Genomic DNA, 10,727 nt, shown 5'->3' on the forward strand with positions numbered 1-10,727 from the left:
TCACCAGAAGATGGGCTCTGACTTATTTTTCTATTTCTGTTTTTGTCAATAGATTATCTACACTATCTTCTTTCCATTGTTCCCTTTGGACTAAGCAAACACTGAAGGAAAAGTAGGCCAAGTATATTTAATATTTTACGCCAAACAAGTTATTTGGTTAAGATGGCTTGGCCAGCCTCACGTCTGGCACTGACACCCAGCCTGACAGTTCCAGTAGGAATTAAACACCAGTTTTAATGGGTGCTGTGTTCCAATGCCTACTAATGCACTGAGAGTTGCTGGCCAACTTCTTCACATAAAGGCAGGAGTAAGTGTATGTGTGTGAACATGTGTGTGTGCCTACGTGTATGTATGGAGGGATTACGGGGGGGGAGCCGACCACAGCTGCTTAATTTTTGTAAAGCTTGTTGTTTTCCTTTAATAGGGAGGAGGGATGCGGTTACTTACCATCCTCATAAGCCGCTACAGCCAGCGAGCTGTTTATCCTCACAAAGGAGACATATGGCTGCATTCCAGGCTCATCCTCCTCATACTCTGATTCCAGGAAGGGGGCTACGTAGTCCCAGGTGCGGGTGTCCCAAACCCTCACATCCCCTGATGTATATCTGGAAAAGAAGAACACAATCGGTTCCAAAAGGGAACTAAAGAGCAGGCTAGGTGGAAAAATGGTAAGAACTTTAAAACAGAGTGACTGGATTGGAGAGAGACCCTTCCCCAGCACTGTTTAGATGAGGAAGCCCAACAGGAGAAAGATGTCAACTAGATGACAGAAGCTTCAGCATAGCACACTTTCTCTCAGCATAGCGGGAACAATTTCATGAGAGGACTCTAAGAAGAAAATGGGTATCAACGTCACCCTGTTCTTCCTCTTGTGCCGTCACAACCAACCTGCCACCTTAAGTTCTCCAGTAAAGGGATCACTGGCTGAATCTCTGTAATCCACAGTATTTCTACATCAACAGAACACGAAGGACAGACACAGAAAGAGCAAGCTCTCAGGACTAATGGTCTTACAGGCACAAGCTTTCTAATACCTCAGCCGTGCATCAGATTTGACTGATTAAAGTCCCTAAAGACTAATTGATTTGCTGAAACAATTAAATCTTGCCTTTAGCAGCCAGACAATGCTGCCTTCTCATGAAAGACTGTCAAAAAGCAAGGCACTCCCCAGTTTTGCCCACTTAGAAAATAGGAGCACTCACTCTTGTATTACTGCTGCCACTCCAACAAATGACTCTCTCCATCAAAACTGAGGCCAGAGCCCACTCAGCCATGGGCCCAGGATAATGGAACAGCAGGTGATGAGGTGGTCACTGCCTGCCACCTAGGTGTTCATGCTAAGTTCCAGATATCTGCTATAGAGGGTTTGGTTCAACATTGTAAAGCAACTGTGGAGAAACAAGTTCAAAATACCAAAGAGTCTCCTGGTGGTATAGCCACACAAAGACAGGAAAACAATTTTATGGGGTTTCACAGTTTTCCTGAGCCCAAGTATCTTTTTTTTTTTTTTTCCAGATTTCTGTAGTCCCATGTAAAAAAGTGTAAAGAGTTGAACAAAACCTCTGAAACCTATCTATCACTGAAATCTAGGGCACGGTACACGGTGCCCTACTGATGAACTTCTCATGTGGTTTTTTTTTTAGATTTACTTATTTACATATACAAGAGCTGGGGTACAGGCCAGTGGTGCAGGATGAGAGGAATCACCAGAGACAGAATGGGGAGCAGAATAGACAGAGCTACTGAAATACACTGCTGAGGGGAGCAGTGAGTGAGACAGGAGAGGTCTGCTGACCATGTGGGTCAGCTCCCTGGCAAGGGATAGAACTCGTACTGCAGTGGCTGCAGATTGCTTCATAGTGCTGCGACTTAACCCCTTGAGCCACCAGGAAGGCCCCTCGCTTGGTACTTCTTAATAAAGAAATTAAGAACACTGATTCAGGATTATTTTGTTTATTCAACATAGTTGCTTTCCCCTCAAATTACTCATTGAAGTAAATACATGTATTAGGTAATTCAGAGGTCCTGCTGTCACACCAACTTCCTGGTTAGTGAGGTAGGCTCTCTACCTGAGGATTGCACCTAGGGAGCAAAGAGCCAAACAGGAGAGGCATTTTCTAAAATCGGGCTGATGGGCCTCTGACTACGCATCCTCCAGTAAACAGAAGTACTCACTCCCCGAGCGTCATTAGCTTGACAAGGTGCAGAGACTGGTGTCACCATGGCCAAAGTGGTGCTGGGTCCCAGGCCTCCAAATGACCCTTCCTTATGAAGAACCCTATCCTTAATATACAGACAGACACTCTGCTGAGCCACAATACCCCAGATAGTGTCCCCTGAGCAGAGACACTGGGGTAGGCTCACCTTGACACCCCAACAACAACTTGGGCTATTCCCTGAAGTAAATCCACTTGCTTAGCTACAGAGACACTGGGGAGAGAGAACATGTTTGAATTTCTATACTGTGTGTGATCAGATTCTGCAGTTAAAGTCTATGGGAAAGGAAGCGGTCAATCCAGAAAAGATGAGAAAGATGGCAATGTCTTTCAGAATTACAAACAAGGTGAGTAAAAGCCAAAGAAAGGAAACTTATGAGATCAAAGAATGAGGAAACAGAAAAAGTGTACAAACCAGGCAATGTGCTTCCTTTTCACTGGTCTTGATCGCTCTCTATGTAGCGAGCATGCAGCTGTCCACATGGTCCCTGTGGCGCTCCTTAAAGGCCACAGAGGAGAGCAGACACTGGTAAAGAGAAATGGGTTTTGTGGCCTTGAGCTCTAGAACCCCTTTACACAAGCAATCATGAGCAGAGCAAGAATACAAAAACAAAATCTGAAGACTGCTGAAGCATACAACGGCAACCTGTGAGATGAATTTGTTGACTTTACTCATGATTTAGGGAAGAGGGAAAAGGGAGGACAGAGATTTCATAGAGAAGGTTCCTAATGAGTTTTTTTTCTTCCAAAAAATCCTCTAATTCATGCTGGGACTCCATACCTCTACAATAAACACTCTCTTCTCAGAAAGCTCCAGCTCCCTGCTAGAAGTCTATTGTTGAACGCCTTCAAGGGCAGCACTGGGGCAAAGCTGAGGGGCCTGGCACCTCCTCTGCCACCATTCTACCCAGCCCAGGTACCATCTGTGCCGCCGTGTCCACTCCCTTTCTGTTCTCATTCCTGGTGCCACCACCTGCTCTAAATTCCGCCATGCCCTGGAAGAGGCACAGTGAAGAGCAGCCACAAAGCTAGCCAAGTCAAGCTCTGGTGGAGGTCAACAGTGGAGGCAGGATTTTCCAGGCCCCATGCCCTGATGTCTTGTGGGGTGATGTAAAGAGGTGGGCTGCCACTTAAGACTACTGACGAGGAGGGGTGTCCATAGAGAAGCCACCAGCTTGCCACGTGTGACTTTGGCATGGGCCCTGGCCTCTGCTCAGGGAACTCTAGCTGAGGTAGGACAAACAGCATCTAGTCAATATGCCAGCCTGTAATTTCTCTCTTTCTTTTCTCATTCCTTACATAAATAAATCTTGCTGCCATTGTTTCTTACCATGCATCTGCTTCTGAGTTATGTCCTCATCTCCAGTCAGATGTGTCAGTGAAGACCCATCAACCAGGTCAACCTGGTGCCCTAGGTTTGTCCAACTCAGCCTGACAGCCTCACCATGACAGCCTCCGTGCTTCTCAGCCTTTGTTTTGTCTACATGCACCCTCAAAAACACATGACGACATGAATCACACTCCGGGAAAGCTCTCTTTCTCCCTTACATGCCACTCTAAATCATGCCCACTGTGAGCAATCATGACAGCAGCCTGCGCTTCTCTCTGGTGGCAACTGTGTGTATGATTCCCTGCCTTTTTATCTCCCCTATGCATCTATACACCTTTCAAGTCAGGGGCTGAGTTGCTCACAGTAGTGGGCTAAAGCAGACTAGAGCAGCACTAGACATCTAGGAAACCCTTCTAAATACTTAGCCTTTAACATCTTATTGAGAGAGGTTTCAATTACTGGGTGTAGCACTGAAAACACTATACAAATACCTTCCTTCCCTCTCCCTGGTCCACTTCCACTCTCGCTTAGCATGAGCTGGCCTCCAGGTAATCCTGCGTCACTTGCTTCCAAACACTCATTTCTGAAACTTGGCTTACATTATCCATCCTTCCAAATGCCTTTCCTCCTCATAACCCAGCCCAGTGAATCCCAATTTTGGCTGCACATTAGAATATGTTTTTCAAACTCAAGATATCCACATACAACATTCCTCTGACTCTCAGCAGTTACAACCAAGCATCAGGGTTTTCAATGTGCAGTCATGTCTGGAGACCACAGACCTAGCCTAAGCTAACCCACTCCTCAAATCTAGCACAGCCCTCCTCCCTTGAAGTCTCTGACCCAAGTCCTATGGCTTGTAGCTAAAGAAATGCTATAGTGCCCATCTCCTCAACCAGACGGCAAAGCTGCTAGGAGATCCTATCTCGTGCTACAGCATCTTCACAGTGCCTTTCATACATCCTGTAAGTAGTAAGTGGTGACTGATGGCAAGTCCACAAGTAACAACCCAGCTTGGCTGAGTTCTGAATGATATCTCCTTTTATTTCCACCATCAACATCTTATGCTAAGTAAACACACACACACAAAACACAAAAAAATAAACACCCAGAAATCACACCTCAATATGCACTAGACTTGTGTTTATTTCTAAACTGATTTAAAAGCTATCTCTATAGTACACGGGATTAGCTCAATTACTTTGGTAAACACGAATTTTTCCATGACATTCATTTAAGTTAACTGCATACTTCATGGTTAAACAGAATTATAACATAAATGTTCTGTTGCAAAATGACTCTTATGGTAAAATAAAAAAAGACTTTATGTGTCCTTTAAAATGTAATCAAAGGAAAAAGATCCTGTTTCATCAGGTACTATGTGATGACTCAGCAGTAGGCTCTAAAAGCTAAAATAAGTGATAGCAACCGCAGCAGTGGAGATCAGACCCAGACAAGACTAGTGAACCTGTCCTCGAGAAAGACATTTTCATGAGGGTGAAACACTGGTTGGGGCAGCGGGGCCTGGACCAAGCCCTAAATGTGATCTAAAAGCACTTAGCACTGGCCAGGAGAAGCAAGAATAGATGTTGAAGGGAGGTAGGAAAAGGGATGATTTTCCTCCAGAGCTCCAGATGTCTTTATCGCTGCCTAATGACAATTACACTCAGCCAATTAAGACACCACTATGACAGTTGCATTGTCAGTAAGCCTCTGGACCTGATGTTGATGGCGCTCTAATTAGTGTCTGTGCAAAATGCAACTGCAACTAATATATTAGCGGATGTAAAAAAAAAAAACAAAAACAACAACAACAACACTATAAAGAAAAACTGAAGAAGTCTTTTCCAAAGAAGAAGGTTGTCCCATCAGATGGCATGGGCCAGTGAAACTGTATGCCTTCCCAATCTTTTTATGCTTGGCAAGGTTAAGTTTACCTCCAAATAAATAGGTCAGAAACCACAGCTGATTTTTTGTTGAAAGAATGGGAATACTGCCTCTTTAAAGCTTGGCATGCCAGAGCAATTGCCAATTTAAAATGATTTACCACCAAAGAGCTTTCATTAACTAGTAAGTTTCCAACAAGCTATTTATTTGGACTAAGAGATACAAAGGAACAGAGAAAATGTTGTATGCTAAGAAGAGCCCTTTTTCTCACATAATATTAGGTAGGATTTGAGAGGGAAGCGTTCTGCTACTTCCAGGTCCCAGCAATTATTTGCTAAAAACAATTTTTTTTTGTTTCAAAGCTCCTCATAATAACCTAGGGTTGATTTAAGAATTGTGAGAAGTGACTTACCGAAAGTCATGAGAATGACTCTGGTAGCACAGCTGGCATCAAAGCAGGCCCTGTATTTTCTCAATCTGCTGCCTAGCTAACAAGCCATTCTTCCTCCTTAAACAAATAGAGCTTTTAAAAACCATCCCCATTTAAGAATATAAGGAACTTATTGTTTTCAATACTGTGACTCAGGCTTGCAGGACACAGCCCCTGACCCTAGGCCATCAATTCCATCACCATGTCGCAACTAAAAGTAAGAAGGCAGCAAAAAAGGCTCGACATGCTGGCAAGATGTGCGGGACAGGGCCATGTCGACTCCACAAGTGGTCTGAGAGGGCACAGGGATGGCTGGTGGAACTGCACTCTGGCAGCAGAGTGGAAATGCACTACTGCTCACACAACCACTCCCAAAGTCACAATTCTACTCCGATCAGATACAGCCAACAAAAGGCATTTAATTAGAAAGACTTCTAGGCAGGAAAAGAGTATGGTTTATATTTGTGTGTCACAGCCAATAAACTTCTGGTGACTGTATACAGCCCTGTTTTGAGAAGGATTCTGAAGCTACATTACACCCAGCTCACTAGGAAAAATTAATTCTGCATCAATTATTAATGACCATCACTGGTTTGGAATTTAGGGGTGGCAGCAGGTGTACAAGTTATCTGTATCCCTGTCCCTTACAAAATTACCCAGTCGACTCCCAGGTTTATGCTAGTTAGTACCCTTCCACAGTCACTTCCCAGGAGAAAGCTAGCATGGCAGTCTGTGCTGGATCCCTCTGCCCTGTGTTGTGGGGCTCTGCCCTTCTCTCACCCCATCATCTCTGCACTCTGCCTGTGACTGTGTCCCTCATCAGCCCCTTCATGAGCTAAGGAGGCACATCCCTCCCACTGAGCAAAGGGTATATCTGCAGCAGGCCTGTGCTTAGTAAATGCTGAGTGAATAAACTTAGAAGCTTCTGACTTAAACCTAGAAGCTGGAAGTGGTTTAAAGCATACACTGCAATTAAGCAGAGCACCCTAAAAGCACCAGCACCACATTTCAAAGAACATTGATGTCTTAACATGTAAAGGTTTTAGAAACTATTCACATGCTCCATACTTTCTTTAGTAATGCCAAAGATTGCAAAATCAATCAGATCAAGAGTATTTACTGTTTTCTATGAAACATGACTGTGTTGTATTATGCAATTAACAAAATGAACTCAATCCCGCAGTACAGTCTTTCTGTGGAAATGCACTACTACAAACATCAAGTGCAGCTTAAGACGCATCAATTGAAAAATAATGAACATCTTAATGGACCTTACGAGATACATGCACTACACACTTAAAACTGTTTTCCATACATCTTGGTTAATCACAATCAATAGAGCCAGAGTCAATGATGATTATGCAGAGTTATTGTAGCTGTGGCCCTTCCCATTATTCCTTGGAGAACTAGAGATGGATAAATGCAGTCATGAGTTCACTAGTATTTATTAAGGACATTCTGGAGCTCCTTCATTAAGGGTATAATGAATGTAATGCGCTCCTCTAGTCTCTTATCAATATCTTACCTCAGACTTATTTACCAGAAGAGCATGTATACCTCACAGCAGAAAATAAATAAATAAATTTAAAAGTATTTTCAAAAAGAGGTTCCTAACGGGTACGGATCGAATTCCTTATGGGGAAGAGTCCAGTGGCCTAAGCAGCAGCACAAAACCTAAACAAAACAGGGTTGAAAGGGAAACTGTCCCATGAAAAAAAAATTTTAAGGCAAGAGATAGAAAAGTAAGTCTTTAGTAAGTGAAAATATGGTGTGTATTTACCTAACACAACCTTTACCACTCACCTATATTCACAAAGCACCTATTATCTCAAAAGTCTGAAAATATTCTATAGCATTTTTGTATACATTCATTTGAAAATAGCAGAGTCTTAGAAACACCATTCTTAAGGATTTCAGTCCCTGAGTAGAAAATAGATAGCTTAGAATTTAGGCAAATATATTATCAAATCAGATCCATATTTCAGCCATGGTTATGGTCAATACAATTTTAATTACTGGGAAAAGTGTAAAAAAAATAGCTAAAAGCAAAGTATGTCAAGTTACCTTTGATGCATTTCGATGTTTGAACTGGTAATTTTCAACAGTGTTTAATTATAAACAATGCTAACATTCCATTTGAAGTGCCAATAGGCAAGCTGAATCAACTGAAAATTCAGGCATCAAATTTTAGATATATAAATTGGAAGCTCAACCAGTTCCTAAGCTCTGATAACAAAAAGGTGGATACCAGAAGCCAGGGAGAAGGGGTGGGCAAGTCAGGAAGAGGAGGAAAACTGCACAGTGTTGGGAGAAAGCAGGCTTTCAGTGCGACTGGAACAGTAAACATGGACATCAGACGACAGCACTGTGTACCTGGAACCTATATAATGTTACAAACCGGCTCTATGTCAATAAAAATTTAAATATATATATAAAAGATGATGAATCAAAACAACTTTTTCCCCCATGTCTACAGAAGACTGGAAATCCTTTCCACTCTGATGTCCAGGCTGTGTGGATGGACAGAGCTAATAGGGTCGGAACAACAGCCAGAGCACCGGGCTGCCGGAGTTTTCTGTAGTTGTGTATCTACTCAGCACATTTGCCTCAAGGGAAAGGATGGTGGAACCGCAGGAGACCAAATGGGACAACTGACTAGTTTTTAGGGAAAGAGTCAATGTTTTGGATTATGATAGTCTTCCCTCTAATCACCTTTGGCAGAGGAGAAACACGGACACACACGGACAGATTGTTCCTAGCAGGAAAACTAGGAGTTGTACGCTAAAACAATGGGATCACTTGAGGGAGAAAAACATTAAGGAGGGTTGAGACAAAAAACACAAAGAGGGTTCTTGGATTTCTTTATAAACCAAAGCAGGGCAAGGGTCCTCTGCTGTGACAGAAAGGGTACAGCCCGGGACGCTGAGGGCACGAGTCTCAGATACAGTGAGGAGGATGTCTGCTGCAGACACCACTATACCCCTGGGCGTCTGAGAAAAGGCCTGGTGAGCTTAATGGTTAGCAGGGCCCGCACAGGCCCCAGTGAGCCCAGGGTTGCCTTTCTCCTGCAAGTACACCTGAGAAGTGCTCTTTCACCAGGCAGCAGTAAAGCGGACATACCTCTAGCAAACAAAATCGAGACCCACAGCTCAGGTTTTAAAACATGACCTTGCTGAACTCATGATGTCATCTGTTTTCATGAGTACAAATCCAAGCATCACAAAACAGAACAGGAATTCTGTCAGGTCCACATTCTTCTTTTCTTCAATGATAAACATTTAATTTGGAAAAAAAAATTCTAAAACAAAACAAAACACTATTCCTAATCTCTTATTGTCAGCAGTTTCCTGGAAACATCTCTTGTAAACTGCAAGGAAAACACACATGGAGTGCGCTACGTTTCAGCAGTGCTGCAGAGGGTGAACCCTGAGATGCAGGTGACTTTTGTGGAAAAACTGGAGGTTTCTAAACACAAGTTTTACTCTTTTTAAGAAATGGGAAATTTTTTTTTTAAAGATTTATTTATTTGTGCATACAGAACTGGGGTACAGGCCAGAGGCTCAGGGGCGGCGAGAGGCTTCACCAGAGACAGAGCGGGGAACAGGCAGATCTACGAAGTACACTCCTGAGGGGAGCAGCGGGCGCGTCAGGAGAGGTCTGCCGCGCCATGTGGTCACCTCCGGGGCAGGTGGGAATAGAACTCATGCAGAAGCGGCTTTAGATTCTCAGTGTTGTGCTTTAACCCGCTGCACCACCAGGGAGGGCCCAGAAATGGGAAATTTTTAAGGGTAAATGTTATGTCTGACTTACTAAGTCTCAACTTAGCTATCCAGCAAAGAAAACTGGTTCTGGTATTTTCTGGAGTGCTAAGCATCACTGCCAGAGGCCAAATGAGACCCCAGGAAGGCAGGAGCTCAGGTGGGCTAAAGATGCATTAAGGATGTTGAGAGACATAGGTTTCAGAAGCATGAGTTTTTATTCCATATATACTTTCCTTTGTAGGGAGACATTACAAAAAAATTTTTTTTCTGAAAAATACAAAAATTCCACATTCTCTAAATCTTTGATTCTACTTGGCCTAAGAAAATAACCAGAGGAAAAGGAAAAAATTTTAACTCTTTGCTCTACATAATCTATTCGTAATGCAAGGTTGCTACAATAAGCTTGTGTTTTATAATCTATAAAGATTTGCAGTACTAAATGGGGAAAAATATACCAATCCCTATGAGACAAAATATGCATAGCATTATATAACAAAATACAGGAAATCAATGTCCGATACTAGAAGAATGAATAAGAAAATTAGGGTACGATTAGATCCTAGGAGTTATTACAACAAAACAAAGTAATGAAAAGTATGCAATAGCATAAAAAAAAATCTTAACAGTTTAGGAAGGAAGAAAAATGGCCAAAAATGTAGGTGGCTTTCTCTTCTCCACTTTCTAACGGCTATGCAAAAACAACCTGGCTTTCCTACTGCTTTCATTTTTAACAGGAAAGATGGATGTACGAGAGGCGACCTCAACAATGCTGTACCGACCAGCAGCACAGCACCGAGGCGGCAGCCCCAGTGCTGCCCTGCATAAGGGCATCGCAACACAAACTGTCCTATAAATTGCAGATGATCACTTCGGAGTTATGAGAAGGGCAGGTACAGTGGGTAAGCAGCTGTGGGAGGAGATGTGCCTAAAGCTGAGCCTTAAAAATGAGAATTGGGGGCCCTCCCCGGTGGTGCAGCGGGTTAAAGCACAGCACTAAGAAGCTAAAGCCATTTGCGCATGAGTTCGATCCACGCCTGCCCCGGAGGTGACCACATGGCGTGGCAGACCTCTCCTGACCTGCCCGCTGCTCCCCTCAGCAGTGT

The 10,727-nt window shown here is 43.3% G+C and overlaps 1 protein-coding gene across 1 annotated transcript in view; it reads right to left on the minus strand.

Annotated features, from left to right (window-relative positions):
• The window catches only part of FBXW8 (F-box and WD repeat domain containing 8), a 99,786-nt gene that overhangs the window by 51,683 nt on the left and 37,376 nt on the right, over positions 1–10,727 (minus strand). Inside the window, exon 6 of the mRNA XM_012730840.1 lies at positions 448–605. Coding sequence (XP_012586294.1) covers positions 448–605 — 158 coding nt within the window. The remainder of the gene's footprint in view (positions 1–447; positions 606–10,727) is intronic.

Source organism: Condylura cristata, unplaced genomic scaffold (assembly GCF_000260355.1).
Source record: "Condylura cristata isolate star-nosed mole 26May11 unplaced genomic scaffold, ConCri1.0 scaffold00029, whole genome shotgun sequence".
Lineage (NCBI taxonomy): Eukaryota > Metazoa > Chordata > Mammalia > Eulipotyphla > Talpidae > Condylura > Condylura cristata.